Source organism: Babylonia areolata, chromosome 1, assembly GCF_041734735.1.
Source record: "Babylonia areolata isolate BAREFJ2019XMU chromosome 1, ASM4173473v1, whole genome shotgun sequence".
In the NCBI taxonomy this organism is placed as follows: domain Eukaryota; kingdom Metazoa; phylum Mollusca; class Gastropoda; order Neogastropoda; family Buccinidae; genus Babylonia; species Babylonia areolata.
The window spans coordinates 57,776,220-57,796,219 of record NC_134876.1 but is presented as its reverse complement, the minus strand read 5'-3'; the positions used below and the strand labels follow the sequence as shown (position 1 = coordinate 57,796,219).

Here is a 20,000-nt window from a genome sequence, read left to right as displayed (position 1 = left end):
CCTCAACCAGGACAGCCATCCAGGACTTCACCCCTCTGCAAGGACAGCCATCCAGGACTTCACCTCTCAGCAAGGACAGCCATCCAGGACTTCACCCCTCAGCAAGGGCAGCCAGCCAGGACTTCACCCCTCAGCAAGGACAGACATCCAGGACTTCACCCCTCAGCAAGGGCAGCCAGCCAGGACTTCACCCCTCAGCAAGGACAGCCATCCAGGACTTCACCCCTCAGCAAGGACAGCCATCCAGGACTTCACCCCTCAGCAAGGACAGCCATCCAGGACTTCACCCCTCAGCAAGGGCAGCCAGCCAGGACTTCAATCCAGGACATCCAGCCAGGACTTCACCCCTCATAAAGGACAGCCAGCGAGGACATCACTTCTCACCCAGGACATTCAGCCAGGACTTCAACCCCTCATCAAGGACAGCCAGCCAGGACTTCACCCCAGGACAACCAACCAGGACTTCACCCCAACCCAGGACAGCCAGCCAGGACTTCACCCCAACCGAGGACAGCCAGCCAGGGCCCCCCAACAGAACACCAGATGGACACCCATAACCCGGACAGACAGCCAGGACTCCACGCCTGGAACCACACCACCTTCCAAGGAACAAGACCACAGCCCCGAGCAACTTGACGTTGAGGGCGTCAGCCAGTTGGTCGTAAAACTCAACCAGACTGACTGAGACCAGAAAGTAAGAAAAAAAGAGTTTACCTTACTTTCCGAGATATGTTTTCTGTGCAACCAACATAAAAGGCAACTTTTTTTTTCCTAGCAACTTGTTGGTTCGAGTTTCGAGATCAATTCATGATGTGATGTCTCGTGGCGATTTAGACAGTGCAGTTAACCATGTGACTGCCAAACCGCTTGTGAAATGAGATGAGTGTGCCCTGAGTTTCGAAGTACATTCATTTCTTATTTCGCACTTATCACTGGGGTAACTGATTTTGCTGACCAAAAGTAATGCCATCCAAGGAAAAAAAAAAAGAAATCCAAGTACAGAGATCAGTTCAGTTTAGTTCAGTTCGATTCAATTTCTTAAAGAAGCGTCACTGCGTTCGGACTAATCCATAATACGCCACACCACATCTGCTAAGCAGATGTCTTACCTGGCAGCGTAACCCAATGCGCTTTGTCTGGCAATGAGGGGAGAAACAATGAGATAAAATAAATTACGTAAATAAATAAGAACAGAATGGGTGACCGACATCCTGACCTGTAAGCTCTTGACTTATCTCGGTGAGGTGATGACAGTCCTTCACTGACAAACAAAGTCGTCAACAGCAATCAAGGGGTTTATAACTAGTTGAGAAGAAAACCCCAGTACAACTGAAGAATGATATGGATGTCACCCGCAGATTTATATACCCACTCTGGAAAAGGTCGCTGGCCTGATGGTCTATCAGCAGCTCTGCAAAAGCTGTTTCCCCTCTGTCATTTAAATGTCAGATGGTCACTTGCGGACGAAGGATGACAGGTTTATTCCACATGAATAAAACACAGGGGAAAAAAAGGTTAGTTATTGATGAATTATAAACATTAAAGATAAAAAGTTTTAGAGTTCTGCATGCGTGTGAATGACTGACCCGAAAGCGATTTGATTTGTCTCTGCACAAGATTCAGCGCTATATTATTATTATGATGATGATGATGATGATTATTATTATTATTATTATTATTATTATTATTATTATTATTATTATTATTATATAAAAGTAAGAAAAGAAGGGAGGAAGGGCGAAACACAAGCTCAGTTGAAGGTGTGGTGTGGAAAGTTTCATTTTTACAGAGAAAGAAAGGAACGAAAGAAACTGAAGGAGAAAATAAAAAAAAAGAAAGCAGAAAAGGAAGGCAGAAAGAAAAGAAAGGAAGGAAATAAGAAAGAAAGAAAGAAAGAAAGAAAGAAAGAAAGAACTTCAATTGATACTGCCGTGTGAAAGTTTCTTGCTTCGTTTTGTTTTGTTTTCTTTCTTTCTAAACATAGAAAGAGAGAATTTGAAAAAAAATAAAATAAAAGAAGAAAGAAAGAAAAATCCAAACAAAGAACTCAAAAGGGAAACAAAAAACAAACACGAAAATCCCCCAAAACAACTCCCCAAACCAAGAAAAGACAAGACCGAAACTCTTCATACAAGACGCGTACGTGTCTTTCACATACACACACACACGCATCAAGGAGCTCCCTCCCACTGCTAGCTCCGAACACGGGGCCCATCTTGACGCGCCAAGCGTTCTCCTGGCGGACTGTCCACTTCTCCGCGAGGTGCTAAAACGGTCTGGCGGTCAGCTCCGGGGCTCTTAGAGCGGTGTGAGTGGAGTCGCGGACTCGAAGTGGTCCCAAAGGTCATCATCAGTCACAGTCCACCGAAAAGCTTTTCTCACTCCTGCTAAGTACTCTCTCGCCCGTGGTCACTAACCATCAGGTGGTAGTGGTAGTGGTAGTGGTAGTAGTAGTAAGCACCGTCTGTGTGTCCTTCACCGGTTTGGTACCAGAGAAAGGGACGGGGATGGAGGGGTGGAGGGGGGAGGGGGGGTTGTAGGTTGTGAGTTGACACGTTTAATTTGGTTTTGTTTGGCGCGGGCACTATAGGTAGAAGGATGTAGGTTGTAGGATGACACAGTTAAATGGATTCCATTTGTCTACGTTGTCCTTTAGGGTTAGGTATACCTACTAGGGAGGAATGCAGGTTGACGGTTGACACAGTTAGATTGATTCCATTTGTCTACATTGTCATTCTATCATTATTTATTTATTATTTATTTATCTATTATTTTTTGTTCTATATTTTTATTTGTTGTTTTCCCTCAAGGCCGAACTAAGTGCGTTGGGTTACGCTGCTGGTCAGACATCTGCTAAGCAGATGCTGTTTTGTGTATAAGGATTAATCCGAACGCAGTGGCGCCTCCTTGAAAAACTGATTCTGAAGTTGAAACGATCACTCCACTGTCATTCGGGGTTAGGAACTACGGAGGAATGAACGTTGTGGTGGGTTGAAACACTTCAGTGGATTCCATTTGTCTACGTTGTCCTCTGGGGTCACGTACTAGGGTATGAATGTATGTTGACGGTTGACACAGTTAGATTTGTTGAGGGAAAACGACAAATAAAAATATATAACTAAAAATAATAGATAAATAAATAAACGCGTTGGGTTACGCTGCTGGTTAGGCATCTGCTTGGCAGATGTGGTGTAGGGTATATGGATTTGTCCGAACGCAGTGACGCCTCCTTGAGCTACTGATACTGATACATTGTCATTCTATCATTACTTATTTATTTATCTATTAACTTTCCATTTGTTTCTGTTTTTCCTCAAGGCGGGAGTGCGTTGGGTTATGCTGCTGGTCAGACATCTGCATAGTGGATGTTGTACAGTGCATATGGATTGATCCGAAACGCAGTGACCCTCCCTGAGAAACTGAAACTGGAACTGACACTTAACTGCCATTCGGGGTCAGGAACTACGGAGGAATCAAAGTTGCGGTGGGGTTGACCCATTCAAGTGGACTCCATTTGTCTGCGTTGTCATTTGGCGGTTAGGCACCGAGGGAGGAATTGTAGGTTAGGTGTCGACACACTTAAATTGATTCCTTTTGTTTCTGTCTATGTTGTCATTAATTTTGGGGGTTAGGTGCTCGAATAAGTTGTGGGTTGACTCTCTGATGTTAACTTGGTTTGTCCTTGTTGTCTACGTTGCGGCCAGGTATACTGCAAGAAGGGGATGTATGCCGTGGGATGACACGTCGAATTCGATTCCATTTGTCTACATTGTCACCTGCGCTTAGGCGCTAGTGGTGGGGGGAGTGTGTGTGGGGGGGGGGGGGGGTAAAGTAGCTATCAGGTTGACACCTGCAAGGTGATTTCCTTTGTGTAAGTTGTCATTTGGGTTTAGCTACGACAGAGGGTGTGGGCTGACATCTTCAAGTTGATTATGTCTGTCTCCTTTGTCATTTGTCTTATCAAGTCCATGTAATGTCTGGTAACGTCTGGCACATTCAGTCAGCTGACCCACACCACACTATCTACGAACGGACTGGTGCCAGAGAGAAGGTGGAGGGAAGAGAAGGAAGGAGAGAGAGAGAGAGAGAGAGAGAGAGAGAGAGAGAGAGAGAGAGAGAGAAGAGAGAGAGAGAGAGAGAGAGAGAGAGAGAGAGAGAGAGACAGAAGGAATGAACAAAAATGACAGAAAAAGGAGTGAGAGAGACAGAAGTAGGAGACAGAGTAAGAGTGTGAGATAACGAGAGGAGGGTAGAAAAGAAAGAGAGAGAGAAGAGAGAGAGAGACAGTGAGACAGAGAGAGACAGACAGACAGACAGACAGAGAAAGAGAGAGAGAGAGAGAGGGGGGGGGAGAGACTGACTGACAGACAGACAAAAAGAGACAAACACTGATGGAGAAGATGAGTGGAATTGTTGGATATGAGCCAAGAGTAAGCTTTAGGAATTTCAACGAAAATAAAACCCCACGTTTAAATTATTCGCAACAAAGTGTGTCTGCACGAGTGCTCTCATTCCCAGACTAGCCACTTTGAATTTATGGGGATGTACCAGACAGAGAAACACGCGGTCTAATGCACGAAAACAGCAACCAACAATGATCGAACTCGAACCCAACGGCTGAGAGCCAGTTCACTCACTGATGCTTTCGTTTCGCCCCCTCTCTCAGAAGAAAAACCAGACACATTAAACTGACGTTTGATTTTCTTACACCATTTTTCTTCCCGTTTTTATACAAATAATGAGTTCGCGAAAGGACGCTAGACATATTAAGCTGACATCACTTTTTTTTTCTTTTCTTTTTTTTAACTCCTCCTTTCTTATTTACACATACTTTTTTTTTTCGTACACAATCTATGGGTTGAGACCAGTGCGTGAGACACGATTTACATCGACTCTCGATGCTCATAGATGCTCCTGACACATGTTTTTGTTGTTGTTGTTTTTTTCTTTTGTTTTCGTTTTTCTTTTTCTTCTTTTTCATTCCAGAGAAAGCGATGAAGAATGGGGGTTACACGGTTTCCTCACATTCAAGGCTCTTCCCTGGTCGTCTGATTAAGTTGGTAGTTGTGTAGCGGAGGCGAAACTGTAATTTTTTTTTTTTTTTTTACCCCGCCATTCGGGCGCCCTGAGAAATAATAAGCTGCCTTGCGCGGTTAGCTCTTAAGGTTATTCATCACAACCAAGGTCAGGGAAGGAGTGAGGAAGGGAGGGAGGGTGGGATGGGAGGGAGAGCGCAGGGGTCGTGGAAGTGGGGGGGGGGGGGGGGGGGTTGAGGGGGTTGGTAGAAAGAGAGTAGTATATATGGAGAATAAAAAAAATAAGAGATGGGAAGGTACCAGACCAATCTATGGAAACTGCCTGTATATCACCAACCACGTAACTGTGCAGTCAACTTTTACTGTGATTTGTATTTAGTTTATCCGTCTAGTACACACACACACACACACACACACACACACACACACACACACACTCTCTCTCTCTGTGTGAGTGAGAGAGAGAGAGAGAGGAGAAGAAGAAGAAGAAGAAGAAGAAGAAGAAGAAAGGAGCTGAGGTTAGCAGACCAATCTATGGAAACAGCTTGTACATCACCAATACGCAAATATGCAGTCAGCTTTTACTGAGCTTTGGGTTTATCAAATGGTGGAGGAGAAAGAGGGGTTAGAGGTGCTGGGGGCTGGAAGTGAGGGTGTGTGTGTGTGAGGGGGTGGGGTGTTGCCGGAGGATGTGGGGGTTTGCTTGGGTACAGGCAGACAGAGACTGACAGATACGATAGACAGATAACACGAGAGACAAAAACGACGGGAAATGAAGGCGTCAGGGGAAATCACTCTAAAATAAAATACAGATTATAAGCACTTTCCTATGGAGTTACGATCACAGCACTTACTGTACAACTGCAAGAGGAATAACTATTTAAAAAAATATTTAAAAATAAAAATCTCGCTTTGTGGACTGGCTTACATATACATATACATATACATACACTGATGTACACCGGACCTACTGTTTCAAGTGCAGGCACGTGCGACCAGTCCTCAGAGACACGCGCTTTCCAGACAGAGGATAATGGACGAAACGTGCCCCTACACCCCCATCCATACTGTGACCGCTTCCTCCCCAGGGGTTTTCTCCCTTCTACACTGTCTTCACCTTCATTTTACGCCCAATGTCAGCGACCCGACTCGACGAAGACTGTTCTCGTGTAGGATTTGTCTATCCTCTTTAATCAGCTCTGTCTCTGACATCCCCCCCTCGAAAACCTCACTATTTTGAAAGCAGTTTGTTTTTGAACCAGTGACGTTGCATTATCGAAGACAGACATACGTGCAGAAGAAATGGCCGTGATGGTTGGGAGGTCGGGGGAACTGAAGGAGGTTTGAGGGTGAGGTTGGGGGGGGGGGGGGTTGCAGGGGGGGGTGGGGGTGGGGGGGGGGCCTGAGGAGCGGAGGGAGGGGGGTACCAGAAAAGTTTAAGTTAGACTGAAGGACTGGCCTCCCTCCGTCTGTCTCATAAGTGGAGTGTTGTTCTAGAAGTAACACGTCCGCCTAGGGAGCGAGAGAATCTGATTGCACTGGTTTGAACCTCACACTCTCCAGTATCCCCCCCTAACCCCCCCCCCCACCTCCACCCCCTCCCCGCTTTCCACTAGACCTTGGGTGGTGGTCTGTTCGCTGTCATTCGTACGAGACGATAAACCGAGGTACCGTGTGTGCAGCATGCACTTAACGCATGTAAAAGAAGCCATGGCAACAAAAGGGTTGTTCCTGGCAAGTTCCGTATAGAAATTGACTTTTGGTGGTAAATAAATGCACTTGCAGGCAGAGAAAAATAGGTGGCGCTCTCATTGTAGCGAAGCGCTATCTCTGAGGAGAGCAACCCGAATTTCACACAGATAAAATTTGTTGTGACTAAAAAATAATACAATACAATACAATACAATAGATTGGCGCCTGCTGTCCCACATCGTAGATATTGAACAGTGTGTGTGCGATGGTTGAACAGTTGAGCCCTGGAAACAGCAAACATGGTATCTGTTGCAGACATCGTCTGTACTGTACTGTACTGTACTGTACTGTACTGTGCTGTACTGTACTGTACTATACTGTACTGCACTGCACTGCACTGCACTGCACTGCACTGTATGATTATCATTGTATTGTGTTGCACTGTGTTAAGTCGCGCTATGTTGTCTTCTTTTGTGTTGTTTAAAAACAAACCCAAGGACGACGTTCTCATGGCCTTTCCAGCGCTTTACGTTTATGAGCATGCCAAACATCTTTGCCTTTATCGCTTTAAGTGAATAAAATCTTTTTGTTAAGCAGATGTGTTGAAACGTATATGGATCATTCTAGCACACCTCCTTGAAAACTGTTTTATTCCAGAAAACCCCACAAGTAAGAAGAACGGATCTCCTTTGGCTGGAGAGTCTCTCTCTGCAAAGATGACAGGCACCCAACTCAAACTCTCTTCTTCCTTCTCTCTTTTCTCACCCCCCCCCCCCCCCCCCCTTGTCCCCAGCAATATCAAATGCCTCTTTTGAGAATCTGTCGGGATGGTGCGAACTCCCTAAGGTCCCCCCGAGTCTCACCAGGTGCGGCTCTTTTGTTGCCTTGGGTTGCTTTACTCGCGTCAAACGCGGCAAGCGACTGTACCCGGAACCTCATATCATAACAGAAAAAAAACAACAGAAAAAAGTCTATCCCCACCTCCACCCCTCACCCCTCTTCGCCGACCAAACTGATCAATCCCTCACCCACCTTCCCACCCGACCAGAATTATCAATCGACCTGTAGAAGCGCTAGCTGTGGTGGAGGCAACAGCATTCTATGTAATAATGAGAATGTCTCCATGTTCGTGGGAGTGGAGGTGGGGGAGTGGGGTAGTGATGACGTGGTTGTGGGTGTGTGTGGGAGTTGCCGACTGCGAGACGAGAAGGGAAGAGTAGGTGGGATGAAGAGGCACGGGCGAGACGAGACGAGACGAGACGCTTTTTTTTTTTTTTTTTTTACAACTTTTGCTAAAACTGCTACTGCCGGATCTTCGGACCCTCCACCAAGAAGAAAGTAGTACTCTGCAGCAGCCAACTGACAATACGAGTGTCTGACTCCAAACATTACGTACGATCTTTTTTTACTTGCTTGCAAGCACTAAGATGAAAAAAAAAGAAACACCCCCCCCCCCACCCCCCCCCCCAACAAAAAACGGAACAAAGCTTAATCTAGGACTTTCTGCTGCCAGTGACGTGGGATGTAGCTTTGCCTTTTCCTTCAAACTCTTTGCGGGCGATCCGCACAGCCACTACTTTGAAGACGCCGACACTTTTACAAAAGTACCCCCGTTGCTGCCCGCCCGCCCCGTCTTGATCAAACCGATAAAAACCACCACCCCCACCACTCACCTCCATCCCCACTTCTCCCCCAATCTCTACCTCCCTCCCCTCACACACACACACACCTCCCTCCCTCCCTCACCCGCCCCTCACCCCCCTCTCTTTCTCTCTTTCTCTAAATTGAGAGGCAGAGAAGGACATAGATGTCAGATAAAAAAAAAAAAAAAAAAAAAAAAAAAAAACACCGCCTAATTCGCGACGCTCTGGGAAAAATACTTGCAAAGGGAGGGGCCGTGTAATATTTTGGCACCGAAGCGCGAACGCCTTTGACTGGGCGTTCATCCCCTTTTTTGGCCACGGCTAGCAGAGTGGTGCCGCTTTTGAAGGGCCCCGGGACCCTAGCTCCACTTTCATGTCGTGCGATGCGTATCTTGGAGGCAAGGGGGATGGGTGGAGGGGTGGGGGGGGGGGGGGGGGTGGCGTAGGAGGGGTGGATGGGAGTGTGGGGGTGGATACGGGGTCATCCACACATACACTTCACCTCTTCTACACTTCGTAACCACCCGCCATACCTCCCTCTCTCCCTCCCTCTCTCTCTCCCACCCTCTTCACCCCGTTGCCTCAAAACCCCCTCCCACCCCCTCCCCCTCCCTCCAACAAACCTTTCCCTTTTCAATTCGTCGTGTAGTTTATGGCTGGACTATACCCTCTACCACCTCCTTCCACCACACATCCAATCCCACACATCATTGCCCTTTTTATACTGTCTGTCTAACTCCATCCCCTCTCTCTCTCTCTCTCTCTCTCTCCTTCGGCCTCTCTCCTTTCTTTCACATCTCTCTCTTCCCTGGAGATAAAGCATATGAATAATTGCACTGATGATCCATCTTCGCATTGCTTTTTTGTTTGTTTGTTTGTTTGTTTTTACTTCGGGGACTGCTATTCGTAAACGAGAAAGAAGTACCCCCAGTGCATGAACTGGTCACTGCATACAACAGCTTAATTAACTGTGTGAAGAAGTCTAGATTCATCATGAGGTTGATAGATGAGCACATCAGGCCACCACAACTGCGCCAGTTACACACACACACACACACACACACACACACACACACACACACACAGAGAGAGAGAGAGAGAGAGAGAGAGAGAGAGAGAGAGACTACAGAATACTTTATCATCTCAAGAGAAATTCATTTGTGGTGTAAAACACATAAACGATACACGGAAATCACAGTCATTCAACATGTATACATAAAAGACATAAAATGTTTAGATGGCAACACACACACACACACACACACACACACACACACACACACACAGAGACGGGAGACAGGAGGAGAAAAAAAAGGGGTTGGGTGGGAGAGGATGGGGGGCAGATAATGGACGAGAGGGTGATGGTTAGGAGACTAATATGTAAGCAAACTGCACCAAATGCAACCTGGATCAATATGGTACTGGAAAGTCCTTATCCTCTTCTTCAAACGGGCACAAACAACGACAGACAGACAGACAGACAGAGACAGTGAGTGCGTAAAAGCACGTCTACATGATCAGAACTGGATCAAGCGAAATTTCACAATGATAGCAATAATTTTTACCAGTAAAAAAAAAAAAAAAAAATAAAAAAAGCTGCTTTCCCCTTTATTCAAAGATTTGTTAAAAAGTTAAGATTATCATCGTATTAAGCTTTGCACGTGGTACTAACACGTTCAGTTTAAACAAACAAAAATAGAGACAGGGGGCCAGAGAGAGAGAGAGAAAGATTGAAAGGGATGGGTGGATTGGGTGGGGGGAAGAGAGAGATGGGGGGTTGGGGTGGGTGGGGTGGAGGGAGATAGATATACAGAGTGACAGACAGACACAGACAGAAAACACAGAGACAGAAACAGAAACACATTATGTACCAACAACGTCACAGTGCGTTTATCTCCTGTCTATCTAGAAAAAAAAGTTGAAAGACTTTTAAAACGTATCTCAACTCCTATGCCCACTCCTGCCCAGCAGTATCTATAATATATGATAAACACAAAGAGAAAAAAAGGTGATTCATAAAGTGATAAATACAATCATACATACATACGTGTATACATTCATGTGTGTGCGTATGTGTGTGCGCGCGCGTCGCACGTGTGTGTGTGTCGGGGGGGAGGGGTGCGGGGAGTGGGGATACGCTTCCAGTCAGTGAGATAGCCCAGCCAGTGTGTGAGTGGAATTGATGGACATTTTTTTTCTGATGAGCATAAGTCATTACACTGAAGACATGCTTCTTCAACTAAACGCGAGGTGGGAAGAGACTATTGGTCGTCGCATGTAAGCACTGTCGCCCATGAATATTATTGTCACCGGAGTTCAATAATTATGTTCTGCCATACACGGCACGTGGTCATAGTACTGTCGCAGTTTGCTTTATAGTGTTGATGTCCTTGGCGACAAGACATGTTGGGAGAGTCACAAAAAAAGGGGGGGGGGGGCAACAATATGTGCTGCAACATTCTGTGTGTGTGTGTGTGTGTGTGTGTGTGTGTGTGTGTGTGTGTGTGTGTGTGTGTGTGTGTGTGTGTGTGTGTGTGTATGCGTGTGTGTGACTGTTTGTCTGTCTGTCTGTATCTGTGTCTATGTGTGTGTGTATGGTGTGTCTGTGTGTCTGTGTCTCTGTATCTGTCTGCGTGTCTGCACACACACACACACACACACACACACACACACAAATCCTCCTCTGGATCTCTATCATCATGATGATCATCATCCTAATCATCACAAACCACCATCATCACCCCCAAGCTGTTGAACTGCCGCTTGCTCAGGAGACTGGCAACAAAATGGTCCTCGAAAGACTCAGCACACACTTATCATTGCCGCTGGCAATAACGAATAGATGTCGATAACAGTAACTTGAATCACGCATCGGTGACAATTTATACTGGAGACATTATATACACTGCAGTATATAAACTGCCTCAAGGGGCGATGGATAGAGACACGACGAAGCGGAACTGAATACAGAGAGAGAGAGAGAGAGAGAGAGAGAGAGAGAGAGAGAGAGAGAGAGAACTCAGAACTCAAAACGTTTTTATTCAAGGATTAAGATTTTAGGCATTGCCTATTCTTCCAATCTGTCCTTGCTAATCTACATCTATTACACATAGCGCACACATAAATGAAAGGAAAAGGTTTTCATGCAGAACTGTATACATAATGACGAACCCCCCCCCCCCCCCCCCCACCCCCCCCCGGCCCTCCACACACACCCACATCCGTGCACACACATGCATACACACACTGACGCTCGCAGAGAGAGAGAGAGAGAGAGAGAGAGAGATTAGAGACAGAGAAACAGAGAGAGTGACAGAGAGACACAGAGGAGAGGGAGAGAGAGAGAGCGGAAGATCTGGGAGGGAGAGGGAGGGAGGGGCGGAGGGGCGTGGGGGTATGTGATAAGCCAGTCGTGCAGTTATAGATCAAGGGGGAGTGATGAAGGCAGGAAAAAGAAAAAGGTAACAGGGCAGACTCCTGCGTATCTGGCTTTATCGTGCCCTGCCTTTTACCTGTGGACTGACTTGCCACAAATGTATACTCTTTGTCATGGTCTGAGATTTGGTGGTAATCAGCTTATCTTTCTGGAGTTTTTTTTTTTTTTTTTTCTTTTCTTTTCTTTTTACATGACATTGGTGAAAGAGGATAATTTAGGAGGGGTTTTTTTTATGGTGAAAAGTAAGGGAAAGCGTGGGAGAGAGAGGGAGACAGACAGACAGAGGCAGAGAGAGATAGACAGAAAGAGAGAGGATGAGGAGAGAGTGACGGAGACAGAGAAAGAAGGAGAGAGAGGCGAAGACTGAGATGGGTAGATTCAGAGATAGACAAAATATACAGACAGACAGATAGATAGATAGATAGATTCAGAGAACCATACAGAGACACAGACAGGCAGACAAAGAAAGAAAGGAAGAGAGAGAGTGGGGTGGGGAAGGAGGGAGGGAGAGTGACAGAGAAAGAGAGAGAGGTGAGGGAGAGAGAGAGAGAGGAACAGAGAAAGAGACACACGTGTTGGTTGGCGCGCGGGCAGTCCACATTGATTGCCATTGCTATCCGCTAACGGCTTTATGATCGCTTCCGGACTGAGAGCAGCTTTCACACTGATCAGCAGGCATACAGAATGATAAAATGGCAATGGCCGTGAGCTTAATAAAGCAATGCATACTTTATGATCTGAAGAAAGAGGTATATATTATACATAAGAGAGGCAAGAGGTATACAGAGAGACACAGAGAGAGAGAGGGGGGGATGGGAGGAGAGGGGAGAGGGAGGGGGGGGGGGGGTAAAGAGAACCGCGAAGCAAACTGACGATGAACGTATTGCTTTTGTTTTATTTGTTGTTGACTTTTTTTGTTTTTATCATATATCATCATTCAGTGCAGGTTGTATTGTAATCATGATGCTTCGCTCTCCCCTGTATTGTCCGTTCTTTTACAAAAGAGAAAGAGAAAGGTAGGAGGGAAAAGGAAGAAGACAGAGCTGCCGATTTTGTCTCAATCCCCAAAGTGCTTTTGTCCCATTTCCCCATGTGCTTTTGTGCCATTTCCCCACGTGCTTTTGTCCCATTTCCCCATGTGTTTTTGTCCCATTTCCCCATGTGCTTTTGTCCCATTTCCCCATGTGATGTGCTTTTGTCCCATTTCCCCACGTGCTTTTGTCCCATTTCCCCATGTGATGTGCTTTTGTCCCATTTCCCCATGTGCTTTTGTCCCATTTCCCCATGTGATGTGCTTTTGTCCCATTTCCCCATGTGCTTTTGTCCCATTTCCACTCCCGTAATGCAGAATCGAGTCAGGTGTTATAAGACTTCGGACCCTGGGTTCAGCAGTGACAAGAGTTCGATGCTCTCTGTTACAGGATGGCGTTCATGTGTCTTTGAGAAATAGGGCATTTTCCCCGATTTTTCTCGCTCCACCCAGGTGAGAGAAGGGTAGGGGGCGGGGAGAGGGAGGTACCTGACTTCGGTTGGGGAAGGTTAAAACGGCGAGAGGAGAGGACTGGGCCCCGCCTTCCTATGCCAAGCCCCAAGCATGGTATATATATATATATATATATATATGAATTCACTGCCCCGATCGCCGTAAAAGACTATGGGGCTGTTGTGTTGTTTTGTTGTTGTTGTTTGTTTGTTTTGTTGTTGTTGTTTTAACTCACTCAGTACGCCCAGTCCTATCTTCTCCTCTACACAGACCCCTCGGATGTCCAGTGGGTGTCTGAATGACCCAACCTTTAGCTTCCGTCGTCAGAATTGTGGTATTCTTTGTCAACATTCACGTCTTCAGTGTAAGAGCCTTCCGCTTGCAATATTTTGATGATGGTAACTGGGGTGAAACGCTGTTAACGTCGTCTCTTTCGCCGTTCGTATGGAGAGAGTTAACCTGACCGTTCACAGAGTTCTTTCCTATTCCTCTCCTTATCCTTATCTCATGATCTGATTTTCTTCCTACTCCTCTCTGTATTTTAAAGGGCCTTTCCCAAGCGTTCAAGAAACACTGGTGGACGTTACCAAGAAATATTTTAGGTACCTTCTCTTTCTAGCAACACATGAAAGATGATTCTTTGTCAAGTCAAGTCAACCGATTTAAGTTTGAACAAAACCGCCTTCGCGGAAGCACCCGCGCAGAAAGAGACGGAGGGAATATAATCATTCACACGCGTAGGAGTGCAGCAACTTGTGTTAGTGGTGTGCGTGTGCGAGTGTGTGTGTGTGTGTGTGTGTGTGTGTGAGCGCATTCGCACGCGTGCGTGTGTCCACTGATGATGAAACAACACATCGTCATCCTTGGTTTACGGTAGACAACCATGAGAGAGAGAGAGAGTGTGTGTGTGTGTGTGTGTGTGTGTGTGTGTGTGTGTCTGTGTGTGTGTGTGTGTGTGTGTGTCTGCGTGTGTCTGTGCAGTGTCTGTGTGTGTGTGTGTGTGTGTGTCTATCTGTGTCTGTGCACGCGCGCACATGCGTGCGTTTGTGCAATGTGTGCGTGCGCGTGTACCTTGCGTGTGCGCCAATGTGCCAGAGAGCTGCTTCAAGTGGATGACTGACCGATCTGTAGCTGTGCTGCAGTCTGCAGTCCCGGTTTCATTGCCCGGTGTAACAGCGTCAAACTATCCCCAACGCTAGGATTTTGCCTTAGGGTCTTTTTGAGGCTCGCCCCGAATGACCCCCCCTGGGACATTTGTGACTGAACAAGCTCGACCCATTCCTGTTGGAAACGAACGCCTTTCAACGGGTTTCGGTTTAACAATGGAAAACAGCAAGGTGGTCGTTCTGGGCGGACATTAATTTTACTGACCCTTACCAGTACACTTGCTCTCCGGAAGCAAATGTGGGGGAGTTTTCTATCTTCACTCTTTCTCCGCCGCCTCGGTCAAGGGCAGGTGGTTGGGGCGGGGGGAGGGGGGGGTGTGGGGGAGGGGAGGGGGGGAAGAGGGTTAGTTAATGTCCTGTTGTTGTGCGGTCAAGTTGGGCTGCAGCTGTCATGTTTGTTATATTTCTTTAAAGTCGGTTTAACATGACCCTTAGATGCTGACTAAAGTCGCCCATGGCGTTGAACTTCCTAGTCGACTCCAGTCTATGCCTATGACGGCGGCGAAAGCGTTAACAGCTTGCACTGATTCTAACTGGGCCAGATGTACACTCATGGGAGTCATTTCAAGGCAGCTTGGAACCGAACTTCATGTTCTCTACGACTGAGGAGTGGCAAAAATCAAACTGGTGGAGAGGTTGAGAGGCGGACGGAAGGTGGGGTGGGGGATAAGTTATTGACCAGTTAACGTTCACCACATGGGTCATTCCAGGCCAGTCTTCATTGACACAGATGAATCTGGGCCAGCCAGATTTGACCCCCCCGGGATATTTGATCTTCTGCTTGCATATACACACGTGTACATACGAGTGAACGTGGGAGCTGCAGCCCACGAACGAAGAAGAAGAAGAAGATCCCCGGGGTAAAAATCAACGGGTGATACGGATAGGCTGATACACCGGTTGCGCTTTTTCTTTTTCTTTTTTTCTTTTTTTCTTCCCGCGCCCCCTTTCCCACTTCCCACTCTCCACCCTTCCCTCACCCCCAAGATCTTCGTTAATTAGAGTGTTCAGAAAGGGCGCGATCGGTCTGAGAATCTTGTAGACAAGGACACCGAGGATGTCTTGAAAAGTCGGCGGTGGCATGTGTGTGTGCACTTTCCTGCACTGGCCGTTTGCCGACCGGAGACCACCATCAAGGGGCTCTGTTTTCTTTATTTCTGGCTTTTCAGCCACTGTGGACGACAAATCTGACCTGATGCTTCACAGACTTCTTCTTCTGCTCCTGTGTGTGTGCCTGTCTGTGTTTGTGTGTGTGCTTATGTGTGTATGTATACACACACACACACACACATATATATATATATGTGTGTGTGTGTGTGTGTGTGTGTGTGTGAGAGAGAGAGAGAGAGAGAGAGAGAGTTTATTTGTTGCTGGTTCGGTCTCTGTGATGACGGTGTGGACGATGGAACGGTAGCACAGAGAGAGACAGAGAGACAAACAGACACAGAGAGAAACAGAGAGAGAGAGAGAGAGAGAGAGAGAGAGAGAGAAGATGGCTAAACTCAACAAAACAAGGCGGAAACGGGCGTATTTCGCAACAGATGAGCATGGGAACTGGTAACGCTTTATAGGCGAAACGGGAACGGTGGATAGGCGAAACAGGACAAACAAAGAGCACCATTCTCAAGACCCCACCCACTCTTTGGCAGAGTAGAGGATGGCAGCGGCAACAACGATCAAAGAGTAGGCACAACGGGGGAGGAGGGGGGTTGGGGTGGAGGAGTGTGTGATTGTGTGTGTGGCGGGGGGAGGGCGAGGGGGGGGGGAGTTGGCGGTGGGGAGGGGGGGGGGGGGGGGTTAGATAGGTGTATCGGGGACAGACAGACCTGCTAGTACAGCTCCAGCCAAATCCAAACAAGAAGCGTGACAGGCACTTGGAAAGAGAGAAGGATGGACGGGGCGAGGATGGGGGTAAGGGGGGAGGGGGCACGGGTGGACACGATTCCTATACCTGACGCTGGCATATCACCCTCCATTCATCACAGGTGTCGACGTCAGGTGGCTCCCCACCCCTTCTTCCCCTGCCCCTCCCTAACCCCCTCCCCCCCCCCTTCCCCTCCCTTCAATTCCACCTCCTCGCCTGTAGTATGTGTACAGTAAGTGTCGACGTCAGGTGGCCTCTCTCCCCCCTCCCTTCTTCCCCTGCCACTCCCTCCACATCCCTCCCTACCCTTCCTCCCCCCCTCCCTTCAATTCCATCTCCTGCCCTGCATGTGTACAGTAAGTGCCCCTATCACCCAAACATTCAACAGGAAATGAGCGAGCCGATAGATAAGTGCCCGGTAGACATCTTTCCTCACAGAAACCGTTTGTGACGAGTGAAACGTGAATTACCCCCATACTGCTTCTCTCTCTGTCTCTGTCTCTCTGTCTCTGTCTCTCTCTCTCTCTCTCTCTATCTCTCCCTGTCTCTCTCTCTCTCTCTCTCTCCGCCCCCTGCTCTTTCTCATCTCTATCAGCATATTTCACATTGTTTTTTCCCCCGCAGTTTATTAAACATATTATGTACATTTATTTACCCTATCATATGACATAATTATGTAAGGTTTTTTTTTCTTTCTTCTCTCGTTCTTTCTCAACCCAACAACACTATTCTTGTATTTTGATATGTTTTTTTCTCTGTATATATGATATACATTATATATATATATATATATATATATATATATATATATATATATATAACACTATCTCATGGTGCTCATGTCTTTATTATTTAGTAGTGTGTGGGGTGGACCACGAAAGTGCACTAGTACTTATCCATTATCGTCGGAAAGTTTGACTTGTTTTGTCTTGTCTTGTCTTCTTTGTTTTCTTCTTCTTTTTTATTTATTTACTTTTTTTTTTTTAATCATTTCATTTTATTCATTGACTGATCATTATCTTGACCCATGTTAATTTTCTTTCTTTTTTTTTTTTTTTGGTACTCTTTCTCTTTCTCTCTCTCTCTCTCTATCTGTCCCCTTATATCTCTCTCCTCTTATTCTCCTCCATTTAGTGCTGTAAATGTCAAATTACCATTCATGTATCCATGAATATAATATGCATGCTGTATTGATATAATGATCCCCACCCCCCTCCCCCCACACCCCCTTTGTCTATGTTACTGTTTCCCCTTCGAGAGCTGGATGGAAAAAAAAGCATTATTTTGCTTACTGTATTATCCTCAGAAAATAAAATTTGTTCAATTTTATTCTCTCTCTCTCTCTCTCTCTCTCTCTCTCCCTCTCTCTCTCTTATACAGAACCAGATTCAGACTCTATTTTCACCGTGTTGTGCGTCTGTTTCGCCCGCTGCACTAATACATCGTGTTATCGGAACGAGCAGAGAGTTTGTCGGAGACCTAAACAATTCCCATAACCTCCACCACCCTATCTCTTCCCCCCCCCTCCCCCACTGCCCCCCCTAACCCCGCTCCCCCCCCCCTTACTTACCCCACCTCCTCATTTTTCATTATTTGCTCACTCTCCATCACCATTAAAGGGTTTCGCTGACGTGCTACTCATGTACGAAAAAGAGGCCGCTGGCAGCTTAAATGTAAACTAACAATGATTAAAAAAAAAACAAAAAAAAAGTCATTTTAAAAAAAGGACGTCCTGTGCTTTTTTTATTATTATTATTTTTTTTTAACCACCTATCTCATGTCTGCTGTTTCGTTTCAACGGTGACACACGCACCAGTATACAGTCGGCAAGGCGCTCCTCCGTTGCTCGGGAAAAAAAAAAGAAAAAAAAAAGTATATATATATATATATATATATATATATATATATATATATATATATATATATATCTTACTTATCATACACGTAATCGCTCCGTTTATCACGCTGTCGTGCACGGCTATCGTGTTAAAAGCAAGAAATAGAAGACACTTTTTTCTTTTTCTTTTTTATTCATGGACGCGCGCGCATGACCTTTCCCCCAGCCCGCGCCGAGCGAGACCTTGCGCATGCATGCACGTGCACTCCTTTATTTGACTATCCCAGCGCGTGGGACACGTTACACACGCAACCGCCGTCAAGCATGCACTCACGCTCACAATAATGTTGCGTGCGTATGCACGTTCATGCACAGACACATACACACACACACACACACAAACACACTCGCACACACACGCACGCATGCACGCACCCACACCCACACCCACACACACCCACACGCACGCACACACACACACACACACACACACACACACACACACACACACAGTACAGTGAATCAGACAGACTGACTGACAGAGATGTTCTATGTTGACAATAAAGATTTTATAGGCAGAAAAAGATGGAGGAAAAGAATAGGAGCAAAACCAGAGAGAGAGAGAGAGAGAGAGGGTGGAGAGAGAGAAGAGATAGGGAAAGAAACAAATATACAGAGAGATAGATAGATAGATAGAGAGAGAGAGAGAGAGAGAGAGAGAGAGAGAGAGAGAGAGAGAGAGAGAGAGAGAGAGAACCGGGTAGGGGAGAGAAGCAAGGTGTATCATGTAAACTATCAGTGATGTGATAATGTGTCCGCTGGGGCAATCACAAATACAATACACACAATACAATACAATACAATACAATACAATACAGTGCCAAAAGGGCATGGCACAACACGGTTCTTCTCCAATCCTGTCTTCTTGCAAATGCTGAAAGGCATTGTAGAGGATGTGTGGTGTGTGGATGGTGTGGGGTGTGTGGGGGCGGGGGGCGGGCGGGGGGAGGGCGAAGGGGGGTTGTGTGTGTGTGTGTGTGGGGGGGGGGGGGTATATGGGTGTGTGTGTGTTGGGTGGGATAAGTGTTAGCGGGAATGGGGGGAATGGTGTGGTGAGTAAGTGGAGATGGGTGGTGGTGGTGGTGGTGGTGGAGGTGTTGGTGCAGAAGCAGTTAGGTCCCCTTGGAGCCACAGCAGCCTGACAGATAAAGAATGAGGCCACCCCCCTCAGATCGCTCCTGTTGGGCTTGTGGGGGAAAAAAAGGAGGGGCGGGGGGTGGGGGGTAGGGGACTTGTCTCTTGGGACAGGCCCGGAGAATGACCACCAGCACCACCACCACCACCACCACAGTCCCCTTCCCTCTTCACCGCCACGACCTCTACTCCCTCCAGCCCACTGATCCTGCATCTCGCCACCACCACCACCATCACCACCACCACCTCCACAACCCCAAACCCAACAACCCCCATCCCTACCCTACCCTCACCAAACACTATCCTACCTTCCTGCAGCCATTCATTCCGTCGGACTGGTGGGCATTGGGAGGGTGTGTGTGTGTGGTGGGGGGGTGGGTTGAAAGGTTTCCCCGAAAGAAAGATGTTTCTTATTATACAGGTCCCAGTCCTTTCCCCTTGAGGAAGGGTAAAGCACAGATCGGTGGGTTTTTTTTTTTTTAGCCAGTCTTGTGACACAGGCATCCGTATTCGTATTCCCAATCACTTGTGGCAAGGGCTCCGCCCACCTCCCCACCACCACCCAACCCACCCATCACCTTCCCCTCCCCCAAACTGATCCCCCCCCATCTCTCTCTCTCTCTCTGTTCAAGGACACGAACTGCTGTTA

General features: G+C 46.9%; 2 protein-coding genes across 10 annotated transcripts in view; both read right to left on the bottom strand.

The window, feature by feature from the left end:
* The window catches only part of LOC143285364 (sperm-tail PG-rich repeat-containing protein 2-like), a 145,021-nt gene extending 142,806 nt beyond the window's left edge, over positions 1-2,215 (bottom strand). Inside the window, exons 1-2 of the mRNA XM_076592627.1 lie at positions 2,191-2,215; positions 617-681 (exon numbers count right to left, since the gene is read on the bottom strand). Of these exons, the coding sequence (XP_076448742.1) occupies positions 617-681; positions 2,191-2,215 (90 nt within the window). The remainder of the gene's footprint in view (positions 1-616; positions 682-2,190) is intronic.
* The window catches only part of LOC143284534 (netrin receptor UNC5C-like), a 908,143-nt gene that overhangs the window by 669,596 nt on the left and 218,547 nt on the right, over positions 1-20,000 (bottom strand). The gene's annotated exons all lie outside the window — the stretch shown is intronic.